General features: G+C 44.3%; 1 protein-coding gene across 3 annotated transcripts in view; it reads left to right on the top strand.

Annotated features, from left to right (window-relative positions):
- The window catches only part of KHDRBS3 (KH RNA binding domain containing, signal transduction associated 3), a 107,860-nt gene that overhangs the window by 61,929 nt on the left and 19,038 nt on the right, over positions 1-26,893 (top strand). For all 3 annotated transcript variants that reach the window (XR_006416877.1, XR_006416878.1, XM_044452817.1), the window contains exons 4-7: positions 1,599-1,745; positions 7,663-7,802; positions 11,631-11,823; positions 19,547-19,629. Coding sequence is in view for 1 of the 3 variants with exons in the window: in XM_044452817.1 (XP_044308752.1) it covers positions 1,599-1,745; positions 7,663-7,802; positions 11,631-11,823; positions 19,547-19,629 (563 nt within the window). In the remaining 2 variants the exon portion in view is untranslated. The remainder of the gene's footprint in view (positions 1-1,598; positions 1,746-7,662; positions 7,803-11,630; positions 11,824-19,546; positions 19,630-26,893) is intronic.

The following is a 26,893-nucleotide window of genomic DNA, read 5'->3' as shown; positions in this document are numbered from 1 at the left end:
CCGCATGCAGAGGAGGAGTTCTCTGGTTCAGCCACGCTCCGCTTTCACAGGGTACAGTCTCTCCCCATTTAATGAAAAAGGAATATCACTGGTATAGACAGCACTCTTCATCCGTATCTTCCAATGCAGGATTCACTGAGTTCTATAATAAGCAGTGGATGTTGCTCCTAAATGGGAATTCTCATGCTTTGTGTTTCATCCATAGTGGCCCGTCCATGCCACAGAAACTGCTTGAAGATTGGTAAAGGTTGGTAGCCCCATTGCTTATAATCATCAGGCTCTGCAAATGTGGGAGCTTCCAGATGCTTTAGGCTGCACTTCCCATCCCCTCGGAACATTGCCAGGCTAACTGGGGATGATGGGGACTCGTGGCTCCCTCCAGATAATTTAACTACTTTCAGGGAATAAATGAAAATATTTATGGTACAATAAAACAATGTAAGCTTACATGGGGTTTTAGTCATTCCATTTCAAGAAAAATGCACGATTCTGATTGGCTGGGGCCCACTTCTGTTTTCCTTTAGATCTAAAGAGTAAACTTCACATACCTAATAACTGTTGATCAAGAGTCATTGTGGGCACTTACTCACTCTTGAATGTCTGATTTGAGAGACTGGTCACACATCGTTGCTTCAGGTATTATGGATTAGATTCTCGCACATTTCAAATGCCAGTGTGCCCCCTTCCCCTCCCAATTTCAAACTAGTCCGCTGGCTGTGGTTCTCACTCCATCACAGGCAAAACCCAGCTTTATTCAGGCGAGGCTTTTGGTGTGCAAGCAGATCTTTTGGGCTGACTGTTTTTACTCTGTGCTTTTAATGGTTCTGAGTTTGGGTTCAGTATATTCACTTCTTGCTTTTATCAGCGGGTGCCACGTTTGGAAGTAAAGCAGGATACGGATCATTGAGTGTATGGGCAGCCCATGCCTGTGATGATCCTGATAAATACAGTTGCTTTAGATATAAGTATACGTCACGTGTACCTTTGCACACTTGTGATGTGGGAAATGGCCCTGGTGTGACTTCCTTCATCCATCCCTGTGGCAACATCCTTCAGTTAAATTGCCAGGGGGTGGAATGGGAAGGGCTCCGATGCACGGTTAAGGTGGGGCATGCGCTGCACTTTTGAAATGCTGCTGCTGCTAACAGAAGGCGTCGTGCTACCATCAAACAGCTCATCTGGACGTGAAGGTCTGTGGGCATGCTAGAGACAGCAGACGCTGCCTTATGTGCTAGGCCATAAGGACCGGGTCCATCCCGCTCTCTTTGCCTACTAGAATGACTGGAAGCAGCTCTTGATGGTTTCGGAGCGGAGTCTTTCCCAGCTTTAGCAGGAGGAGCCGGAAGTTTTGCATGCAGAACGTGTTCCCTTCTATTCCCTTGTCTCATCTAGAATAATTTAGGAGACAATTTAGCAGGCCCCGAAACAGTATCTTGCAATGCTTTGATTTAAATCATGAGGCGTCAACTCACCCTGTAAGTTTGTTCCAGACTCATTTTGATTGAGGACTTTAAAAAAAAAAGTCTAAAATGACAACATTGCTTTTGTTTTTCTACCCCAAACAGTGATTCTCTCTGTGTTGCTTTTTGTCTTTCCAGGAAGAAGAGTTGAGGAAAAGTGGAGAAGCAAAATATTTTCACCTAAATGACGACCTGCATGTGCTAATTGAGGTATTTGCTCCACCAGCAGAAGCATATGCCAGGATGGGACATGCACTGGAAGAAATTAAGAAGTTCCTCATCCCTGTTAGTACATATTCTGTTCTTTCTTATTTCAGCTGCTCTGCATGAAAAACATCCCTCTTTTTATGGGAGAACATTTTGGAGGGCAGAATATAAATATAATCTTGAAGATTAACTTTGTCAACACTGTGGTCAGAAAGGTGTTGTATTCTAGTAAGTTGCTTCTGCTAGGCATGGCTTCCTTTCCTTAGAAGAACACCATAAAGCCTTAAGCTGGCATTACCATGATTTCTACCCTGTTTGTTTTATGTCTCGCCAGTGACTAAAAATTCAGTTGCATTCCAGACCAACTGGCCACCAGGAAGGCCAAAAAGCAGAAGTTAATCCCCTCTCGAGTGGAGATTAAGCAACCACAAATAGATGTAGCCCTGTTTCAGTCCTCTGTCCACAGTGTCTTCCATGTCGGCTAAGGAAGAATATTCCTGAAGTACAGTGTATTAAATAGTTTGTCAGACAAGAGTCGACTCTTGCTAATCATTGGGGCTGAATCAGCCACGAGCAGCATAAGTCCAGTTGCTTTCAGCAGGTCTGTCTAACGTATGACTAAGTGTGGAACCTACTCATGGTGTCCTGTTGACCAAGTCATGAAAGAAAGATGCACCTCTCCGTTAGAGAAGCTATATAGCATGTACCTTCTGAATACCAAGTGTTAAGCTAAAAAAATAATAAGGGAAGGCCGACTGCTCTTGGAAATAGAGTGCTGGAGTAGATGGAAGTTTTGTTTGGTGTAGCAAGCCAGTTCTTAACAGTCTGCAAAGTCAGCTGGGGCTTAATGTATAATCTAGGTGATCAATGAAGAATGTCAATAGATGGACATAAAAGTATGCATAAAGAATATAGATTGGCTCCAGACCAAGTCATATTTAGCATAAGCCCATTGAAAATCTGCATTTTTAAATCTGACACAACTAATTTGATGTAACTAGTTGTAACTGCATTAACTATGAAGACCCTTATTTTTCTAGGTTTAATATCAGAGGTGCAGGTTTCCAACTTAAATCAGGAACCAACCGTGGTCTTAAATTCTGCACCTACTACTTTGCTGTATAGACAGTGTCTCCCACTCCCATCCCATCCCATCCCATCCCATCAAAACGGCTCTGCCTTCACAAGCATTTTGCATTACTGTGGCTGGTGTTGTAGCATAACGATAATGTGGGAACAATGAGCTCAGGGTGAATTGATGTCCAGTGTGCTTGGTGGGAAGCCCCACTGGTAAAAAGGGGTTTCAGCATCCCTACAGGTGCGCATATAGATCACCATTCAGATGCGAGATCTCCCAGCCCCATTGCTTATGCATAGTATGGCCACCCACTGGCCTTAGCCTTGTGGGAGCTGCCGCCTTTGTTAGAGCAATCAGCCCTCCTCAAATCCCTGCAGTGACTGTGCACTTGTGCCTTCAGACAGTGTGAATGTATTACTTCCCCTGCCCTGCTGGATAACTTTGCAGTGAAATTCCCAATGTGGCTTATATCATAAAACAACCTCCCCGTAACATATAATAATTAAAACTAGGGAAAAAAATCATTTCAAAAAGCATGGCAATCAGCTTCAATTTAAACACTTAAAATCCCCAGGTAAATAAAGGTGAAGAGGGGAAAGTAAGATTTGGCACCAATTGAACTTCTTAAGGTTGTGAATGCTGTATTTTTTATGGCTAAATATAAATAAATATAAGAAATTTACGTACAATCAAACAAGAGTTCTACACAGTCCAATATGCCCTGGAAGAGAACGGACATTTGCTGGAAAGTGGTAAATGTGTACCACCTCACTCATCTGAAACAGGTGCTTCTTTAGAGTTTCTGTCATGGCGTGGCACATGGAACACGTGAGCAGGTCACACATCTCCAACAGCAAGGCACTACAACCTGTAAAGTAGTCTTGCATTGACAGGTTGTTTGTAAATAAACGTAATATGACATTCTCACCGCATACCACGTGCTTTTCTAAGACGATTGCACCATAGCAGAGTTACAGAGGAAGGCTAGATAACCCAGCTTTGCCCCGCAAGAGCCTCCGGCCTTAGAAATCGGTGAGTTTCCCTGCTGAGGATCTATGTTTTCCTATAATATGCATGGTTGGTGTGTTTAAATTTTCAGCATTTAAATCTGTGTTCTATTAAGAGCTTTTATACTGCTTTGATGAATAGCTTGGAGAAACAGGTATTCCATTTAAAAAAAGAGGAACCAAAAGAGTGTGAGAATCAACTCCCAACCTGCTCCAAAATGACTAGTCAAATCATGTAGCTTGATGCAGAAGCTCAAAAATCCAATTCATTTGGATTTTCTGTAATCTAAATGCCTTAAGAGCTTTGCCTCTGTTTTCAGAAAATAAACACATAAAGAGACCTGAATAACTGCTCTCCTATAACAGCCGCAATATTTGATGGTGTACTGATACCTTCAGATGCCCAAGTGGAACCCACTGCACTTCACTCCCCATAGTAGTGAGTTTTTATGGTTTTGAGAACTTTCACACCTGGTGACCATGTGGAAGCCAGGCTATGGCCAAACCCAATCTCCCTCTGCTCCCAGAACCTTCAGCGAATGCAGTATCAAAGGCATGAAAACTAATCTTTGTTAGCTTATAGATCCATAGAGTTGCAAGGTCGGAAGGGGCATTGGGTCCAATTCCCTGCTGTTGCAGGACACCACGTTACACCATCCCAATCAGATGGCTGTCCAGTTTCTTCTTGAATGTCTCTAGTGTGGGAGAGCCCACCTCCTCTCTAGGCAGCTGGTTCCACTGTCATATTGCTCTGACAGTGAGGAAGCTTTCCCTGATGTCCAGCCTGAATCTAGTATGCTGTAGTTTTAAGATCATTGTTCTACGTCTTATATTCAAGGATGAGCAGGTCTTTTCTTTCCTCTTTGTGGCAGTCTTTGAAGTACTTGCAGAGTTCTATCATATCCCATGATAGTTGTCTTGAAGCTGAACATGCCCAGTTCTCCCATCGTAGGGCTTAGTTTCCAGACCCTGGATCATCTTTGTTGCCCTCCTCTGAATCCTTTCTAGTTTTTTGCAGCTTTTAAAAACCTGGCTGCCCAGAACTGAGCACAGTATTCCAGGTGAGATTTGACCAGTGCAGAGTAAAGGGGAACTAATACCTCTCTTGTTGTGGAAATGAAGCTCCTATTTATGCATCCCAAAATAGCATTTTCCTTTTTTGGAGGTGCACTGCATTCATAGAAGAGTTGAGTTGGAAGGGGCCATGAAGGCCATCAGGTCCAGTCCTCTGCTTTTGCAGGTCACCAGTTTATACCATCTCACTCAGAGGGCTGTCCAGTTTCTCCTTGAATGTCTCCAGTGTGGGAGAGCCCACCACTTCTCTAGGCATTTGGTTCCACTGTCGTGTTGCTCTGACAGTGAGGAAGCTTTTCCTGATCTCTAGCCTGAATCTGTGTCGTCACAACTTGAATTGATTATTCCGTGTCCTATTAATGCATCCCAAAATAGCATTTGCCCTTTTTGCAGCTGCATTGTATTGCTGGCTCATATTTAGCTTGTTATTTACAACAACTTCAAGGTCTTTTTTTTTCTTTTTCAGTGCTTAGGAAGCCCCAGTTAATTGGATCATGAGAGCTTAATGCAAGGTCATGAACCAGTTACTAGCATTCTTGGCAATCCTCTGTGGAGCCTTGTGCAGCCTTTCACCTGGTAGCAAGTAAAAGACTGGCTTGCCCAGCCATGTTCTTGCTCATTTGGTGTTTGTCTAAAATCTAAATGTATGGTGCTGCCATTGAAAAGCCAGGTAATTGTTTGGCAGTCTGTGCTGCTCAATTTACAAGAGCTGAGCAGGGCTGTGAAGGGCAGGGCGCTTCTGAGGGCATTTGTCCATGGGCCGTCATAGGTCAGATATGACTTAATAGCATGTAACAAGAATATGCTATCTCCACCTCCCCCTGTCACGACCCCAATAGTCTTTGAAGACATTTGTCTAGAAAAAGCCAGGCTCTTCTTCCAGTTTGGTTAATGAACTGTTTAAAATCATGAAATCCTGTCAGGACTGTTAGTAGTTTCAATAAAATCTCTTCGGTGGGAAAGGAAACCCACACAGAGAAAGGTTTGGAGTAAGATGAAAGAAGCTATATTGGACTCTGTCATCCCTTTTACTCTTTTATACAGCACTATCTAACTCAATTATAGAATCCCCTAGAATACAAATTGAACTCTGAAGTGCTAACATTAGCTCACTTATCTATTTTTGTGTCCTGGATGAGGAAAAGCACATCTTCTTTGAACGTGTAGGAGTATTCTTAGCTTTGAACTCTTCTATACATTTGAGAACCACTCTGCAAACTGCAAAAGAATTTTGTACTACCCTTGAAGGAACTCCGTGGAGAGTAGAAAAGTTTACTGCCTGCATCTTATTTATGATTTGGAGCTTCTGTCTGGACATCTTCCCAGTATTTTTAAATCAAGCCATTTTCAAAACATCAGCTCAGAAGCTGAATACAAATGAAGATTTCAATTCTCCTGCCAGATACCAACATCTCATCCTACGTGCACAGGCTGCATTTTGGGACTTTTTTCTAACTAGATCCATGTTTATTTGAATTGTTGACAGTCACCAGATCAACCCAAAAGATTCACAGTAAACCAGATTCTGTTCTGATTGCTGCAGTCTCGCCCTCCCCTGCCTCCAGCATTTCCCTATACACAATATCATGGTGAACTAACTTTAGAGCAAATTCATTAACGTGGATAGTCTCTGTCCACTGAGGTGCTGATAGGAGAAGCTTCAGCCAGCTGGTAGAACCAGCTGCAGGTGCGTCCGTGATCTCTCTTCCAACCATGGCTCAACTTAGCCACCGAACAGTGTTCGGCCTGTCCTGGCCTCATCGCATTTCATGTCCTGTTGGATTTATGTATCTGCCGTGCCGGCTTTTGCTAGAAGTCTGGCCTTCACTGTGTCTCACTATTTTCTGAGAAACTCTGGGACAGGAGGGGAAAAAGTGTGTGTTTTCAAGCTTCCTGCACTATGGAAGAATTTAGGAGCGGGATGGAAGTCTCCTTAATCTGCAGCTCACAGAACATTTAAAAAGGAGATCTTTGTGCTAGTATATGAAGTAGGAGCGCTTGCTCAGGTAATGGGAGGAGGGTGTCCTCGTGCTTTCATGGAAGCTAATCACCACCACCACCACCATTCAAGACCAGACTAGCACATATTATTCTGCAAAGCAGATGGATGCTTGGGCCTCGACTCTGCTAAGCACTCTTAGGCTGGAATGCCTGAACATCACCAGGCTCGGCTTCATTCAGGACGGCTGTGCTAAAGGCAAACAGGTGTGCAATGCCTTTTATGCACTCATGCACACATGCCCAGCTATTTTGCCTGGCTTTGCACTGTTGAACTCAGCAGTCCTTGCTTCAACTTATTAAAAAGGGCTTAGAAGTATGTCCTTAAGGATCTGACAGACTGAAAGAAAGATAGGCCGTGGCAATGAAATGGAACATCTTGATACCAGCGCTAGGGACAAACAGGAGAATGCCACGGTCACCCAGTCTTGTTGTGAATGGCCAAAGGTATATGGATGACTGTTGCTGAAAATACTAGCCTGGAGAAGATAGACCTGATCTGTCAAGGCAGTTCCTGCCCTAGCTCAGTGGTGTAAAAGAAGAGAAGGGGTGTCAGTCTTTGGAAGCAGTTTAATGAGGTTTGAAAAACAAGGATGTAAGTGATTTCTTGTATCCCATGAGAACATCCTTGTTTCAGATCTTTTCAGTGCATCTTTTAAAAAACAACATCCAGTAGCTAGCAAAAAGGAGTCTCTACTGGTTCTGTGCCTCCCTCTTTCAACTGTTTGCCATATATTTGCATCAAGAAGAAATACAGAACGGCTTTAAATATTTGACCACTGTCTTCAGAGAAAAATGAAGACATGTCTTTTTTCTCTCCCCCCCCTCCCCCGGCTAGGACTACAATGATGAAATCCGACAGGCGCAGTTGCAAGAACTAACTTACTTGAATGGTGGTTCTGAAAATGCGGAAGTCCCAGTAATCCGTGGAAAGCTACCTCTACGGGCACGGGGAGCACCAGCCCCTGCTTTGGCAAGGTAGGTGCTGCTCAGTTCTCTACCTTCTTCATGGTCTCCTGCATATACGTAAGCTGTTTGGACTCCACATCAGTGCAGAGCCCCATTCGGGAAGCGTCGATAGCTGAAGTTGATCAGACTTGAACTCAAACATCATGTATGCACCTTAACAGATACTGCTTGAACCAATGTAGCTTGGTGGAAGAATTTTGCTTTTTGTCTTAAGCAACAACAAATATATTTTAAAATATGGCATGCTGGTATAATAGGAAGCCACGTTCAATGCACTAGAGATGTAAGATAAAGCATGCAGGTCATCTGTACCCCAAGAAGGCCTGCAGAATTCCACAAGTCTCTAGATTTGAGAAGGGAAGTCTTCTGAGATAAGGGGAGGTGAGACGATGATTTTTGCAGGGAAAATTGATTTTCTGTGCATGTCTTGTGGTCAGTGGTGCTCATGTGGTTTGTGCATTATGGGTGTTAATGGACCAGTAGCTGAAAAACAGAACAGGAAGCCAATGGGCAGTCCTCACAGTGGGGGCATAGAAGAAGGTGGGTCCACCAAGGATCTGTGTCAGGGTCAGTGCTTTTTAAGTTGTATATGAACGACCTGTGGCTGGCTCACACACCCTAGGAATAAGCCACAAAGTGTGAGTTATTCACTGAGCAACACATGGTGTGCCCAGCAAATGCTTGGGTTCACACAGTATATTTTAACCTTTCTGGTGTTCAAATTAGTTGCAAAAAAAATTGCAGCTAAGTATGTTTTGTCGTGGGAAACACAAATCAGTTAATATGCTCCTCCTGGCTTTGCCTTTATTAGAACTTCCCATGCTGAAATCTCTATCTCCTCCAGCTTCCAGCAGCAAACAGCCTGACAATTGGACAATTGCACGATGAAATATATCTGAAATAGTCATGCAGTCGGGCACATGAGGTTGGAAGCATATCAATGCGCACAGAAAATCTATGGCTCCATCGTGTGTCTGATTAGACCTACTCTGGTGTCAACAGTCCTCCCTTGTTTTTGTTTTGCTTGGAATTCTGGAGGAGATTGCAGTTCAAAAGATCTAAAAAGATCTACTACCAATGCTACATGGTACCTGAATCACACAAACCATATGGGTAAGGTCGCAAATGACCACCTGAAAAACCATAGTTACAAGTAAGCAATCTGCCAAGAAATGCATGACTAAGACTGATTTTCTGGTGCCTGAGATAAGCTTGCTTTCCCCATCCTCTTCAGAACATGTGCAGCAGTTCCACCGATCCCTTCCTCAGGCATGATGAATAGATCTGTTTGCTCCCCGGACTTTGTGAGGAAATCTAGCTGTATCATGTTTGAAGTATTAAATATTCCTTTTCTTACGTTCTTTATTCCAGTCTCTGTCTTTAGGTCGTAGTTGTGGAATTGATTGATTAATAGGACATACTTTTGTGTTGCATCAGCCAATAGTTTCTTGATATAAGCACACATTCGCTGGTTTCTTAAAAAGCAGCTGCAGCATGAATTCCAGTACATCAATCCATCTTGGTTGCCTGAGCACTAGCAACCCAAGCTACTAAGATCCTGGCTACAAACCACTGGAAATTAATGGCTGCTTCTCAAAAGCTTGTGCAGAGAATCCTTTGCAGCGGGGGCTGGGGATTTAGTACCCCCTAAATGTCTTGTCCTACAGTGCCCATAAACCCCAGCCAGTATAGCCGAGTCACATCCAGAGCATCGCGCTTGTCCTCTCTGCTGAAGTGCAGATCATGATAGGTTTTAACCGAAGTAGCAGGGATCTCAAGGGATTCCAAACACGTAGCCAAGATGCTCATGCAGCACGGAAGGGATATATGTAGCTGAAGCTCACACCTCATGTCAGAAGGGCCCTTAGTGTTTGTCATGTGGGATGCCTACCATTTGGAACCGGGTGAGGGCTATGCAGGAGGTGTGTCCAGCATAGAACTGCTGGCACCAAACGGCTCTCCAGGTTTCAGGCATGTTCTCCTCCTAACTCTATGAGGCAGTGTCGAGGATTAAACCCGGTAACTTCCACATGCAAAGGAGATGCTGTGCCACTGAATTGTGGCCCAGACTGGATGCTTACTATTCATTCTCTACCACAGCCCACTTCTGGAATCATCGCATAGCACACGGTTCTCAAACGTGGTCCGTAGTCAGGTGGTTCTTGATGTTAGAGGTTTTTAATATAACAAATGTAATATAAGAGACCACATGCTGACAAGCAGAAGAGTTTCCCATGTTTTATGGCTCGTCAGCAACAGTGTGGACTTCGCCAACTCAAAGTCCTTGACAGTCCTGGGGCTTTGCCTCCTCCTAGCTGAAATAAGCTGAAATGGTTCAATCCTGTCCTGAAATTAAAACAGGCCCTTGGTCATCTTGATCATGGCTCTCTAGTGCGAGGGTGCCATATGGCTGCAAGTGGTGCACACATTAAATACTATTTGAAATCTGAAACATCTTGTGTTTATGTTGATGTGTGTTACATGCTTGAGGGCGGATGCAGCTAGGGGATTTCGACTCCCCAAAAGGTTTTTTGATAATAATTGTTTACTGAGATTAGGGGAACATTTCATAAGTCCATCAGCAGCATATTTGCATACTAATTCATAGCAGTGTCTCATTATAATGTGGCTGATTTATCTCCTGGACGCTTATGGCTGTTTTATAAATGAGGTTGCCAATTAAATAGTGGAACCACCATACAAACAAGAATTTCCCCTGTTTTACATCCTTGTTAGAATGCATTTGCTATTATGATATTTGAAATGTAAGCACACATGACGTTAGGAACTGATGGAACATATTTTGGGAGTGAAGTGGGCATGCCGTTTCGGGGCCCGAGGGTTGATTTGCTACCACTGTATGCTTCTACTTGCTGATCAGTTGCATTGAGATGCTGCTTGTGTAATTTCTCGGTTACATCAATGCACATGCTGTTTCTGAATATACTTGCCATTTCTTTGCATTTTGAATTCTGCACTTCAGGTGAGATTATGTCCAAAATAAAATATGGATTGCTGCTGATCTGTGCATGGCACAACTGAGGGTGGCTTGTGTGTGCTGGTGATTGTGTAAGTTGGTAGCCCACAAAACAAGAAGTACTTAAAGAGGCTCGAGAACTTTCTATAGATGGGGGGAAACTTGTATTTCAGAGGTAGAGAATGTTATTTCAGAGGTAGAGAAATATCTAAATAAACTGCTTTAATTAGATATCTACCATTTCGTGATCCGTCTGTTCTCACTGTTGTCTCCCCTAGTAGTGATCTTGAAACAGCCTGTAAGGAATGCTTCATAAAGATAGCTGTTCCTTCTCAAAGAGGTACTTGAAATCAGTCTCATTCACCATTTCTCTAGTGCAGGAACAGGGGAGGTGGGGCCTCCCAGGTGCTGGGCTTCATTTCCCACAATCCACCTCTTGGCTGTGCTGCCTAGTGCTACAGTCCAATACCATCTGGAAAGCACTTGTTCCCTGTGCTTCTCTAATGCCTTTTCTTTTTCTGTCTCACAAGCTTGTCCACCAAGACTGCTGATCATTCACTTAGTTCTTCAGATAGGTGTTCTATGTATAAGTTTGTGTGACTCTGTCTGATCGCTTCGTTATGATGGGCACTTATGCATTTTTATTCCATAGTAATCCTAATTAGGTGTGATATTCTGTGGAAGCTCTCAGGAAACATAGAAATTTGAAAAATTAAGATACTTTTGGTTAAATTGGTACTATCCAGGATTGTTCCCGCCCAGTCACTGTGTTGATCCATGCTTCACCGTTTGCAATGGAGACCCTTGTGGAGGATCAGCAGAATTTTTCTGTGGAAATTCAACTACTCTTTTGTTCTTAGAGCCCGTGGAGGTGTGCCACCTCCACCCGCAGGTGTTCCAAGAGGGGCACCTGCACCAAGAGGAATACCACCGGGCCGAGGACCTGTCAGTCGTGGCAGAGGTCTTCTAACTCCAAGGACAAGAGGAGTTCCTCCATCTGCAAGCTACCGGCCTCTTCCACCACCTCCAGCACAGGATACCTATGGAGACTATGTAAGTACTAGCACCTAAATCTGAGCTGTTCTATTGTACAGAATGCTCCAGAAATCAGTAGACTTGAAGAACGATACACATGGATGTACCAGTGTTAAGGAAAACAAATGACTTCTGAGTCGTGGAATAGCAGTCACTGCACTTAGCCTCATCCTTATGCAAGAGCATAGATCTTCCACTGGGCCAAGGCCCAGCTAGTGCATCCTTGTGTTCACATGGTGGCTCACTCAGTAGCTATTGGAGGCCCACCAGCAGGACGCAGATGCTGTAGCACCCCCTGCTCCTATTCCCTACTGATTGTTGTTGAGAGACCTGATGCTGGAGTTCATATGGAGCCTTCATGACTTAATAGTAGCATTAATAGCCTTTTCCAGGAGTATGTACAATCCCCTTCTAAGTCCATCCCAAATTGCTGCCTATTAATACAGCCAAATCCATGATTTTAATAGGTATGTGAAACGTTACTTCCCTTTGTCTTTCCTTAGTCTCCCACTACTCAGCCTCATGGGATGACCTCAGGTTCTAGTGTTACAAGAGAAGCTTATCCACATTTTCTACATCATACTTAATGGTTTGCATCCCTATAATATTCTTCCTTAATTCAGATTGATTTACAATTAGTGTACCAAACCAAATTTAGGTACCATACTATAACCTGAAACAGATACATTGCCCTGTGACCTAGGATAATTGACTCTGCAAATTAAACAAAACTGGGTGGAATAGCCAATACCTGGTAGGCAGAAAAAAATCCAGAGTAATCTTGATAGGTTATATGCTGGGCTGAGAATAATAGCAAATTGAAATTCAGTAGGGGCAAATGTCAAGAAACTAAACGCATTGGTACAAGATGGGCAATACTTGACTCGGCAATCCTGCTGAAGGATTTCAGAGTTGTTGCAGGTCACAAGCTAAATATGAGTCAACAATGTGATATGGCTGCAAAAAGGGCGAATGCTCTTTTAGGCTGCATTAATAGAAGTCTCACTTCCAAATCAGGTGAAGTACTAATTCCCCTATACTCAGCTCTAGTCAGACCTCATCTAGAGTACTTTGTCCAGTTCTGGGCACCAGAGTTTGAAAAGATGCAGAAAACCTGGAAAGGGTTCTGAGGAAGACAACAAGGATGATCCAGAGACTGGAGGCAAAGCCCTATGAGGAACGATTGAGAGAAGTGGGCATGTTCTGCCTCAAGAAGAGAAAACTGAGAGGAGAAATGGTAGCACTCTACAAGTATTTGAAAGGCTGTCACAAAGGGGAAGGACGGGACCTTTTCTCAGTCGTCCTGGAGTGCAGGACACGGAATAATGGGCTCCAGTTACAGGAAGCCAGATTCGGGCTAGATATCAAGGGAAACTTCCTGACGGTTAGGGCAGCATGACAATGGAACCAATGACCTATGGAGGTTGTGAGTTAGAGTGAGGGAGGCTCTCCCACACTAAAGGCATTCAAGATGCAGCTGGAGAGCCATGCGAGAGGAATGGTCAGTTTGGTGCCTGACCTGAGCAGAGGCCTCCTTGGCCCCTTCCAACTCTCCTACTCTGTGACCATGTCCTGTGTTCTCAAGTTGCTGTAATATACTAAAGTACAGTCCAAATTTTCATCCTTATATCTGCTCTTAAATATATACCCTGTGAAAAGTACTTTGGATTTCACACCTTTCCCTTCATTTCTCTTTGGACAACCACCAGCTCTCTTGCATGTCCAGCGGAGAAGTATTGAAAGGCTACTGTGAGGAATGCTTTAGGGCAGGGCTGAGGAAACTGTGGCCTTCCAGATGCTGCTGGGTACAACTCCAGTCTTCCTTGACTTTTGGGGATGATGGCTGGGGTTGATGGGAGATGGGAATGCAGTAGCATCTTGGACGGCCATTGCTTCCTTCCCCAGAACATCCAGTCATGTAATGCCAGGTAATGCCAGGACTTGTTCCGTGGTATCATTATCACCTGTGAGCTCAGTGTGTGTCCCACACTCTCCCCCAGCCAAACACACACTCATTTGTGTTGCAGGGGACAGTCAGGAGCAGTGGACAAGATTGTCCATCGGTATTAATGGTCTGCTGAAAAAAAAACCCCGATTTGACTTTCTGAGAACCCCATCCTTGCCCTAGGATGCAGTTCTAGGGCATTGATTTTCAGAGTGTATCCCCATATCATACCTTCGATCTATGTTATATCATGTGCAAAGGTGATCGATGAGTGTGTTTATTAATGCTTTCCATGCCAACTGTTTCTCTTAGGTCCATCTTTACAAAATGCTCCCATGGCATGCTCTGCCTTGCTGGTAGCAGCATCTGTTGGAAAAGGAATATTTTAGGATTTAAGCAGTAAAGCTATACATGCACCCTGTTGCACTAATTGCACAATTAAAACTGTCCTAGTTGCCTATAAGATATATTCTAACACTGTAAAGCAGAGCAAAAGGGCAGCCACAGCTTGATCTTAAAGATTCGGATGGGCTCACTTTCAGAGTCTTAAACATGTTTCTTCAAACTCTGCTCTTGAAATAGCCCTGGTTAAAAACATGGCTTCAGGATTATCCTGCCCATCGCTTGGCCAGTACTTGTGTCCTAGAGTTAGTCAGGGGCACTGGTTTTCTTATGATTGTAAGCCATCCTGAGATGCTCTGCATATAGGGACAGCATATAAAAATTTTACACAAATACATAAAGTTACAGAAGAAATAGCTAAGCTAGAAATACAGGTGATAGAAAGTGCTATGATCTTTCTTAAAAGGCTCAGCATGATGGAGGGGAATGCAAATCACATCCTGCAGGTTGCAATTGAATTACCAATTTGGTGGCTGCATTTTGCAATTGTAGATTCCAAGCAATTAAGGAACTCAGTATCATATATTGGAGAGACTTACTGCACTCTGCAGGAATAGCAAACCATGTGTTACGTTTTTATACAGATGCACTTCCTTCATAGGCCTGTCATTTTAAAAAGGAAAGATTGGTTACAAGAGGTTTTGCCCATCTCTGAAATTAGCAAAAGAAATTTAATTAGACACTTCTGTGTTTTATTGATGCTGCTTTGTGTTGGCATTCACAAGTTTCATTGATGTCAGACTTCTCCGTGCCAGGACTGCTTGCATAATTTCTGACAATAAACTAATCTTTAGTAGCGTCAACTGGGTTGACTTTTCATGTAATGGGAAGCTTAATTAAAAGGGAGAGTACACTGCTTCAGAAATAGGAGTTGGTTCTTCTTTTTTGCTTTGTGCAAGTCATATTTTGTTACTACAAATAGTTTTAAGTCTTCACCAAGAATGTAAGGGACCTTAATCCTTCATAGATTTACTAGCAAGTAAGTTCCACATCATTCAAAGTGGAATTCATACCCCTTATTAATCCATACTCCCCAGTAAGTATGGATAGGATTACAGTGTGAGTTTAGGCAGTAGTTCATGGTGATCACATCTTTTGACCCAAGCCATGGTTGAGTTATGGCCAAGCCAGCTGCAAACACTGCCTGATCTCCAGTCACAGGGAAGCAGATGGCTGCTACCACTCTCCTTTTCTTTCTTGTCTTCTTCCCAGCATGCCTGGGGATTGTGGGCCAGTCCTCTGGCCATTCACTTTCAGACACTGGTCATGCTATTCATCCTAATCTTCAGACCAGTAGTAGGCAAGGGATGTAGCAATACATTCCATTCACTTCAGCGGCCGGAGCTGCTGGAGTAGCCCAGACTCATCATCCTCAGTGGCTCCAGGATGGCCACCCTTGCATGTGCGGGGTGTCCTCAGACCCTCTGGCAAGGCTGCTCTCTCACAAAGCGAGCAACCGACACAGGACTCTTTATTCTAGAGGCAGCCCAAAGAAGTGAGATTTGGCATAGCTTTGAAGAGACACTGAAGCACAGGATGACATCAGTTATATGACCTCACTCAGTGAGTTGGAGGCAGGACTACCCTGGTTTCTTGCTGCCTACCAAGCAAATGTTGCATGTTTGTGATACATGCATTCACATACCCTGGATTAGGTCTCACACTTGAGGGCTAATTTAGACGGTGCAAGACAAGGGGAGAAGGTTGAGATACAGACTCTCAGTAAACTGAAGAAGTGGAGCTCGATCAATGAACGGTATCACTAAATAGATGCACAGAAGAGTTTTACCATAGTTAAGTAGTAACCAATCGACCAAGTAGCTGGTTGTACACAATAGGGCGGGCATGTGCACGTGAGCGAAAGGTAGCTTGGGATATCCCTGTCCTTTAAACAGATCTGCTCCTGCCAGTCCAGGAACAGAGAAATTGATGGGAGCTTTGTCAGCTACCCTGATTCATAGAGGGCTAACAGGGGGTCTTGCAGCTAAGCAGCTAATGTTCTTCGATTCTCGCGGGAGTACTTGGAATTGTATGAGGTGCTGTTTGAAGCTCCTTTATAAATGGAGATCTGATGCAAAGCTACTGCATAGCTCTAGCGGTGCGAGGCAATTGTTGCTAATTATCATTGATAAAGCACCTAACATGTTCTAAGTGGTCTGCAGCAGAACTGAGCAGAAAGTGGATCTCCAGATGTGTGGGACTTCAGCTCCCAGCAGTGTGCTAGCAGAGGCTTTGGGGCATCGAAGTCCATAGCATCAGAAGATCTGTCCCTCTGTCCATCCCTGGAGATATTAAAAGAGAAGATAGCCCTGTCCGTGTGATCACAAATCTGCTAGATTTGATAAAAGTGGGTAGATGAGGCAGGAAAGCAGCCCCTGCAAGGGTCCTTTTTGGCAAGGAGAGGCCGAGGAAGGTCCCTGTAACCACTGCTGCCACTCTTGCGGTAGAGGGGGCCAGGCATAATACTCTTTGCCATGGTGCTCTTCCTGAGAGGCAGGGGAAGCAGCCTCCAAGTGACCCTGTGTCTCCCGGCTGGTGGCAGGGGCCAGAGAACACTTTCCATAAGTCCACGGACCCAGGGCAGCCATTAGTGCAATGTTGCCGGAGCCTCGTTCTCGTGGCTGCTGCCACACAAAGCAGAGCAACAAACCCAAGCTCAGCACTGTACGGAGAAGTGTGCCGTACACATATCTGAACTTAGGTTAGGCGTTCCCACAGCCATGGTTTATGTTGTGAAATGCACACAGAAGAATGCAGTGTGTCAATTGACATTCCTTCTGAAGGCTGGCTAATGAGCCAGGAAGCCTATCTGAGAAAGCTTCCCACTGTTCAGGTCCCTGGGAAGCTGCTGTTCTCAGCAGCTGAAGTTTTTACTTGAGCGGCGTAATGATTTCAAGGGTTACGAGACTGTGTTCCTTTAAAGTTTGGGGGGAGAGAGGGATGAGTGACTGTGTGGGAGGAGTTTGGAAGTGTGGGAGGAGAGAGAAGTAGATGGCTTCCATCAGACAGCAGTGACCAGTCGGAGTTGTGGTCAGCCAGCAATTTTCAGGATCTGGAAGAGCAGCCTTCTCATTAGACTCTCAGAAGGCTTTTCCCAGCACTGTAAGAGATGCTAAAGAAAAAAGAAGTAGAAAGCTGGGAGGACATCTTAGCAACTCAGGAGAGTCAAAACCCAGTATGCTCAGTATTATAGGGGTGTGGGAGATGGAAGCTGAGTGCAGAGGGGAAAGAGTGAACAGAGATCATAAAGAGAATAAAGACTGGTCAAAGCACTTTCAGAAGGTGGAACTGAGAGTGAGGAGTGACTGGGAAGGAAAAGAGTGCAATAGCTCAGTCAGATGTTATGTTATATGCTGTTTTATTGACTAAAGAAATAAGTTACAGAACATCTTGAAACTAATGTGCTTAATGTGCAAATAAAGTTTTATTTTGTTTATTGTTAAGTCAATGTCAACAAAGGCAGTTTCAATATCAGCATCTCATCCTTGGGACCACATAGTCCAAGAAAGGAATCTTACAGTGTTGAAGGAGAGGTTAATTAATAAGATTGGAATTCAATTCCTGGTGGCTGCATTACATACCCAGAGGGAGGGAAATATCAAGAAGTCAAGACACACCATATCCAAACATTATAGGAGTGCATTCTTGACAAGCAAATATTGGAGCAATATGCCCTTTGGAGAAAGAGGGGAGGGTTAAGATTCGTGGGCATTAGGTGGGCTGTCATAGAGCACTTTTATAATCTTGCCAAACATTTTCATTAGCATTTCTCTAAGGCATCAAAGGATCAAGGCTAAAGGACACTTATCACCCCCCGACCCCAAAAGATGCTCAATAGAAATGTATATAACATGACCAGACAGAGCTGTCCATTGTAAAAACCAGTGGTGGGCCTAATTCGTTTGAAATTCATAACTCTGAGATTTGTTTACAATTCAGAGAATATCAATTTATATGCAGAACTGGCCAAATTAGAATAAATGTGCAGCACTTGAAACCTCAAATACAGAAAACATTAACATGAAGATGTCAAACCTAATTAAGGGCAAGCTTTAAAGCATTCTTGAGCTCCACTTGATGATTACTATTTAAAGGAAATCTGTGGGTTGCAGGAGAATTTGAGATGAGTCTCTTACCTACATTTTTGGTGCTGTAGTTCAAGTGTGCCATTAAGTCAGATCATCCTCTTATATAGATGATTACTCCGAGTTTTTTCTTTTGCTGTGTAAACGTTACTTGCACACTTGTGCTGTAAGTCCTATAAGACAGGTAATTTTGCCATCAGTCACGCAGTAGAAAAGCTGTACATAGAAATGCATGTGGAGAATCAGGAAGGTGTCATGTTACAAATTAAAGCAGCTCCTGGGCATAGAGGAATTGCATAATCACTGCGAGATGATATGCATGGGAAAGAGGGAAAAGGTCCCCTGCTAATCATTGACCCTAAGTTTGGTATAAGCATCACAGTCTTGGCCCTTTCTTCTGAAAGGCTGAGCAGAACAGTTTTCCGCCCTTGACTGAGATCAGCTGTAGTGCCCTGTGTGTATCTGTTACAGACGGGATGCTATCTTTAGTGCCATTCTAAGCTGTAAGACCAGAATACTGGTGAGATCAGAGTATTGTCTGTCACCTTTTCCTGGATGAGTCACCGGAGCTGCCGAGGATGCTCTAGGGCAGCTGGAGCGTGTTCCAACATTCTTGTTGGCATTGGCAGGGCCGTGGGGCCATCGGGACAGACGCTGCTTCCTTTGCTAGCTTGGGCAGGAGGGGACATGCAGGTCTGGTTGCAGAGACCACTATGTTTCCACATTCCGGCAGCATCTGGGAAGCTCTTGGGGATTCAGGCAATGGGGGAAACGCCTGGTGATTCTCTCATGGACCCCAGGTGAGCAGAATTGAGGATGGGAGAAAGGGATGGATGGCTGATGGCAGCAGCTCTTTCCCATCTGCTCTGAAACTCCAGCAGATAACCCTTGGCCAAGATGTAGGTACATGCCAGATTAAAAGAGCAGGGGTCAACCCTAACCTTTGCGGTTCATTGAGTATTGCACTAACAGTGCAGCTTTGTCTTCCATTGCCGAGTCATGATCCAACGAACTATCCAGTGGACTCAGTGGAGTTTGCCATTTTTCCTTGAGCAGTTCCACGAACTGATCCTGAAACTTCTCTGTAGCAATAGGACCACTGTCCAAGAAACACTCGTCCAAAGCTACTTTGGTTGCTCAGAATTAGTTCCTCTATATCCAAAACCTGGAGGTCGAGTGGCCGCTGCACCATGAATACATTGAGATTTCAGAAGGGGGCACCATTTCTGCTGAACAATCAGAATTCTCAGAGCTGATGCAGTTGTCTTTTGAATTGTAACATTGCCTTTGCACTGGATTGTTTCTCCAGGAATATGACGACGGATATGGCACTTCGTATGATGAGCAGAGTTATGATTCCTACGATAACAGCTATAGTACTTCAGCGCAAAGGTAAGGGAGGGTGCTTTGTGCAAATGCATGTAGGATGCAGTGTGTTAATAGAGTGAGAAGCTTTAATTTTGAGTGACTCCCTTGAAATCTGCAGCCCTTGTTAAGGGGCAGAGGATCCCTGATAAGGGCGTGGAACAGAGGAAGCTGCTCATTTAGTGTTGCATGCTAGCCCGGCGTGGTCTCCTGGCTGGCAGAAGCCCTCCAGGGTCTCCAGTCCTTTTTCATCACTTGCTACTGGTCCTTTCCCCTGGGCCCTTTTGCGTGCATAGTGTTGTCATCCTGAGTTGTGGTCTTTCCCTGAGACTGAAGCGCTTCATCTGGCAGTCACTTTGGGACATAGCTCGTGACACGCTTTGTTCATCTCTGCCAGCTCTGGGTGAAATTGTGTTTTTAGCATAGTCGTGTCTCATGGCATGAACCAGGAGTCAGTCCTGCCTCACCAAGAGGCAGTCATCTTCTCTTCTGTCAATTCATCCCCTGGAAAACCCCTAGGTCATGGGAAAAGGTCATACCTTCCTGCCGTGCCGTAATGCATTAGTAGGTATCTGATTATACAAATACATTGACCTACTTACGATATTTTTGGCAAAAGCTAGCTTAACAAGGTAGCACTGTTTTAAAGTGCACTAGATAATTAGACTTGAATGCTCACTTAATAGAGTCTTCAGCCTTGTGTAGCTATTGTGTGAGCAGGTAAATATTAAATTCAAAGCAATCTGTAGGCTTTCTTTGAAAACCAAATATTTTCATAAACTATTGATGAAATTTCTTATACAACTCAGTCGAAATATATTTTTTTAAAAATGCATTCATGTTGTTTAGGACTAGCGATCGCCATCTGTTAGGTGGTGGGGGCCTAGGACAATGGCATCATTTTGATTCCCGTGGTCTAGCCATAAGTACACATTCTCATTAGTCCTAAGAAAATCCATTCCCAGCAACATAACTCATGGACATTTTAATGGCCATCTACTTCTGGTAGCTGGTTAGAATGTATATCGCGTATCCTTGGACGTGTGCTGGCTTTTAGTCACTTGGCTCTATTGTCTAAAGAGAGAAAGATGATGCAACTCTTTAATGTTGAGTGATAATGTTCAGCACAAATTAGCCACCCCGATTTACATATGTTTAATGAGACAAGCCAAGGCTAAGCCAGTCCAGTGTTCCACAGTGAACACAGAGGACAACAATATTGTGTAGATTTTGAAGGCTGTACATTGCTGAACACTTGTTTATATTGTACTCTGGTGATTTGGGACAAGCTGTTGGAATATCAAGCTGTCAGAAGCTAGGTTTTCGACACAAAGTTAAGAAAGCGAAATGGTCAGATGGCGATACAGGAGACGGCCAAGCGGGTCTGGCACGTTGAGCAGTCTTCTTTTGAAAGCCACCCTAAAGCAGTAGGTGGCTTGGTTTTCAGTAATTCTTCATCTAGCTGGGCTTTGAATTGCTGAAGTATAAACGCCTTGTAAACACCACCCTCCACATGTCTGTTCCTGTATTAATGTGTATGCTATCCGTGCATTATTTATACTTCTAATCACTTAACTCTGGCCACAATGTATTCATGGAATGCCGTTGAATTATTCTCCTTAAGCTCTACCCAGTAATCTTTCTCAGATTTAGAGACTCAAGAAATCCTTGAGTTCTTTGAATAGTCTAATGCTAGAATAATTTCATAAAAAAAACGCCCTCTGATTAGAGTCTAATGGAAAGACAGAATTTTAACAGGCACATTTGTAAAGCTCGGCAAATTGCAGTTTGGACATGTTTTGTGAAGACAAATTGTGCTGAAATTCAGATTCTGTTTAAAGGCGTTGCAGTACCCAATGCACACAGCCAGTGGCCTGTGCGCTTTGAAGGTTTCCAATGTCTTCCACACCAGTATTTGCAAAGATTGTAATGGGCAAATGCAAACCTTTGCTAATACATCAATTGCCGATGTCAGCTCACTATTTAATGTTCTCTAGGATGCATAAGATTTATCTCAGAGGAATTGTGGCATAATGGTAGGGTATGGAAACAAAGTCCACCAGGGAGATGTACTACATCATTTGGATTTAGCGCTGCCATCTGCTTAATAGCACTGAGATGACTACAGAGGTACTTATGATCAACCATTCATGGCAGTGACAGATGCCGCAGAGAGTTAACATGGCAGAGAATGAGGTTTGTCGCGAAAACTTGGATTATGTGACAAGGTTGCAGAAAATAGGGGAGGGGAAGCGGTTTGTCGGCTGCCCAGTTGTACTCCTTCTGTCTTTGGACCTGAGCATTGCCTGCCTCTGAGTTGAATCTGATTGGCTCTGAGGAGATACTGAGCAGATTTTATAGAACTGTTTGATATTAATCTGGCTTGGCCACCTGACAGAAGTCTGTAAGCCTTTGGAAGTGTAGCTGGGTAACTTTGAGGAAAATGTTGCTTGCTCTCCATTCACTCTAGCTGCCTAATATAAATTCAGCCAGGTACGTTATGCTCCCGCACAGTAGCTTCAGTATTAATGCTTTGCCAACTCATCACAGCCCTTTTGTACAATGCAGCTTCTTTATCCTGTAGGATCCAGTGCCTAAATTCCTGCCACACGTGCCCCTGTGCAGGTGTCCTATTCTTGGCTTTCCCAGTGTCCCAGCTGGCATGGAGTGCCTTCCATGGATATGGGTGCACAGACTTGGGCCCCACACAGGTGGAGCGATGGAAAGGCATGGCAGGAACGGGGCTTGGCTGCAGCTCTCCCCATACGCTCAGTGAGGCCAACCAGGAATTAGGATGCTCGAACTGAGCTGCAGACTAAACTAGTTCCAGATCCACTTCCGAACTGCTCAGATCCTCCGTGTTTGTGGACTGAATCAAATGAGGTGGGCGACCACTTGAAATGTGGCTTATGGCACACAGGAATGAGTGTACGCAGTTGATCTGGAAGGTTATGGTATGATTAGCATTGATATGAGAGCGTGAACAGCTGTACTTCAGTTGCTGTTTCTCAGTAATAGATGGTACAAACTTTGGCCTTTTGTGGGGTGTGTGTGTGTGTGTTTTAAATCGCTCTCTACCTTTGTTATTATGTTCATATACCACCCATCAACTGAGGCTCTCTGAGTGGTTCCCAAAACAAACTTAAAAGCTGTAACTTACGATAATGTATTTTATTTTTTTTGTACCTTGTTGATAACTACCCAGAGAATTTTGGCTATTGTCAGTAAAGGAATGAACAACGCCATCACCACCAACAGCTTAGTAAAGCACCATATAAAAACCATACATTTAAAACAGAATAAAACCAAAGCTAAGAACCAAGATAAAAGTTAGGAGCAGTATAAAGCTCTAAAAACACACTAATACCATTAAAGTGGAAAGAGTTCAGAATCCTAGGGAAATAGAGAGATGGTGCTGAAATGACCACTGTGCAGGTGCAAAGAGCACTCCGTAGCCAGGGTGCCACCACTGAAAAGGCCTCTCCTTGGGAAGTACCTGCCTCTCCCCATTCAACAGGCACGTTCTTACCCTGTTTGTATTGTTTTATTTGTTTGCTTTTTATCTCCCCTCATGGATTGTTCGGCACCATCTGGTCCATGCACCAGAGCGTATCAGCCTATTCTTTACCACTACCCTGGCTTTTAAAACGGTGTGTTGGGTTTTACTCATTTGTTTGTGACGGGGGAGCCACTTAAAGGAAGCCTCGTTGGCTGTTTTTCTGCAAACACTCCTATGAGCAAGTGCTGTAGTTCTAGAAATGTTCTGAAACGGCAGTGGCTCATACAGTGGAGGTCTAAATTAAGCACCTGGGACCGATAAGGAATGGCAGTAGGCGAAAGCGAAGCAAGTTATTGTAGAGAAAAGGGTTCATCCATGAAAGCCACAGTGCCTGTCTGAGAGCACCAGAGCTATGGGGTATGACCCTGCAGATAATATCAACCTCCAGCGAATGGTGTTACCTCGCAACAGAGGCAACTGGTAGCATTCCTCTTGGTTTTTGTTTTTAGCCTGCGCTTAATTAGAAAATCCAATTTTGGAGCTGCTTATTGGAGGCAGATGTTTAGAAGTGGTAGTGTTGAGATTTAAAAGTTGCACTAAAATTTAATTGCTAGCATCGTGCTTCCAGTGCGCTGAATTATATTTAAGTCAGCGTTGTGCCTGCAGGGCATGCCCAAATACGGCTTGGGCGCAGAACATGGAGGCTGCCGTCTTCTGTGCGGTTGCAGGTCCTGCTGGATTTCTGCCAGAGCTTGGTAACCAGGATGGGAGGGGCCGAGGCTCACTTGTCAGAACAGCAGAGTCCTCTGGCCCAGAGAACCTGCTCTCTACTCCCAGATCTGTGTAAGGATGAAAGGGCCCCCTGCACATGCCCAGAGGCACTGTTTTCATTGCAAGGTTGAGCCCTGGCTCTGGCCTCAGTGCGACTTGAACCACGTGCATTCAAGCTTACAGGCTTACATGACATACTGGCTTTCAAAGTTGCATCATATAGTACATCTCTGTATAGTCTGAAGCCCTGTGACTGAGTGACCTGGGTGTGCCTTGCTCACTGTCTTGTTGATGTGCAGCTTTAGGCTGGAATCTCTTCTTCTGATGCTTATATTTAAATTGAATGTAGCTCGGACAGCCCTTCAGATAGAAGCTGGCCACAAAATATTTGTTATTTGTTTTTCGGCACCAGGCTAAGACCTTTTTATTTAAAACTTATTTTAATTTTTAATTATGTAGGTTTTTTTAACAAAAAAATTTTTAAGCCAAGATGCACCGGGTTTTAATATTTTTATTGTATAATTTTTATATGTGTGTGTTTGTTTTTGTTGTGAGCTGCCCCAAGGCTTTGTTGCGATGGGGGTGGCATAGAAATGTTTTAAGTAAGTAAATAAATAAATAAATAAATAAATAAAATGACCTAAACTTGCACATTTGCATGATACTTCTCTAAATTTGTCTGTACAAATTGCCTGCTTTTTAATTACTGCTTTTTAAGGATATGTATTAGTCGCACTGCCTTTCTGCATTTTGTTCTATTAAAACCTGGAACTGAATTTGTGCGCTGCCCAAAGAGCCCAGTAAGGTGGTATAAAAATGTAACGACCACTACAGCAACAACAGAAATTGATTTAATTGGCATTGTTATACTATATGCAAAAAACTCAACACAATGAAAGTTGGTTTTATTGCGGCACAAAAGCTATGCAAAGAAAAACAAACTGACACTTTTTGGTTGCATATGTATCTCTCCTCCCCCCACTCCTGCCACCCACTGAGGAATATCTCAATAAGATCTGGTGCAACTCCCTTCTTCCAGAGTTAAGTCTACCTGTGTGCAGTTGCAGTGCCATCACATGTCAAAATAAATGTGCACACTTTTCTAAATTCCATGAAAATGAAGGATCTGTCAAAGCAATGCTATTAAATCTGCTATTACTAAATGGAAAGGATATTCCTTAAATGTGTTTGTGCCTAGAGAAAGTCACCCACCAAACCCCAGTAATTGGGTAAGGAAGGCATTAGTTAGAGAAGCAACAAAGAGGCCGCTGGTAACTCTGAAGGAGCAGGAGAGACCTTGATGAGTGAAACTGTCCACGGGACAGTAGCTTTTATAGCGTGTGGCAAGAAATTACTTTTACTGTTAATAGCAAAAGGCCTGTAGGAGACACAGCAAACACATTGAAGTAAATTCTCTGGTCTGATGAGACTGGAATCGAACATTTTGGCCATGGTGCAAGACACCACCTGTGGCACAAGGCCAACAGTACACCCTGCCCTGCCCTGCCCTGCAAACATCATCCCCACCTGGAAGCATGGTGCTCGGCAGCTTCATGTTGTGGGGACCCTTTTCCTTATCAGGGCCTGGGAACGGAGGGCAAGGTGGATGGCACCAATTTTAGGGCAACCCTAGAGGAAAGCCTGGGTAAATTTGGGAACAGGGCTGGAGTTCCACCTTGCAGAAGGACAATGACCTTGAATACACAGCCAAGGTAACATTGGAGTGGCTTCAAACAAGGACTCGCATGCCGTAGAATGACCCAGTCAACACTCAGAGCTTAGGATGATGGTTTCTTGACTTCATACATTCAGATGGGGCAGGGCGGACATCAATTGAGTTATGTTAAGGGGCTGAACTCTTAAGGCACTTCCCCCTTCCTGTACCTTTTGCATTTTAGGTTCCTCTGAGCACACGGTTTACACCTTCCAGCCTGATTCCAAATTCATGCATATATATCTGCCAGTTTGAGGTTAATACTTGGTGCATCTGATGAAACAGCGTCCACAAAAGCTTCTGCGCAATGCATTTGCTTGTCTTTAAGGTGCCACAAGGCTGTTGCTTTAAGAATTCTATACGCCTGTGGGTATCTGTCACAGAGCGGGTCACAAGATTTCTTGACATCTGTTTGATGTGAGTCAAAGTCTAGACATACCCTTAAAATCTGTTTCTTGGCAGTATGTTATTGGTTGCCTTTTGCCAGAAAAGTTAAGTAATGTAGGTACACGCTGGCCTTAATAAACCATCTGCCTTCCCTTTCCTTTTAAAATATGTTGTTCCCAATAAAGCAGTGATATATGAAAAGTAAAATGAGTATTTCGACTTTCGGAGTGCCACATGGCAGTTGCCGCCCGCTGGACAAAGCTGATTTGGGAAGGCGTGTTCATTTTAGTCACAAGTCATGCCTTTGAATTTCTGGCAAGCATTTTGAATTTCCGGCAAGCACAGAGGACTCGTGGGTATTAGGACCTGGGCTGCTCTGGTGGCTAGAGCCTGAACAGCTGCCACTGTCTGCACAGGCCCTGCTGAAGCTCTCATTCTGCGGAGGAACGCCAGCTGGGGGTCCTGGGGACGAGCTATGGAAGAGCCAGCTCTTCCCTCCAGAACCGCCTCAGCAACACAGGTCTTCCTGTAGCTGCAGGGCCTCCACCTTGCCTGGCTGCTCTTGCCCCTTGCCCTGCTTCCTGCCTCCCCCCTTGCCATGTCCCTCAGCAGCACAGGTCCTCCTGCTGGCTGGCTGCTGTGCCTGCATCCTACCTGCCCGTTCCTGCCCCTGGTTCCCACTGTGTCTCCTGCCTTGCCGTGTTGCCTTGCTGCTGTGCCTGCCTCTTGCCTGACCTCTGTCCTGCCTCACCATGTCGCCTCAGCGGCACAGGGCTTCCTGCGGGCTGCAGCCCAGCTCCTGCCTCGTGCTGCCCCTGCTTCCTGTTGTCCCCTGCTTCTTGGCGTGTATGTTGCCCTGTCGTGTGCGATGCTGTGCTGTGTCTCCCGCCCTTCTTACCCTTTCCAAGGTACCTGCACTT

Source organism: Varanus komodoensis, unplaced genomic scaffold, assembly GCF_004798865.1.
Source record: "Varanus komodoensis strain SLA01 unplaced genomic scaffold, ASM479886v1 scaffold75, whole genome shotgun sequence".
NCBI lineage: Eukaryota > Metazoa > Chordata > Lepidosauria > Squamata > Varanidae > Varanus > Varanus komodoensis.
This window is presented reverse-complemented; position numbering and strand designations above follow the sequence as displayed.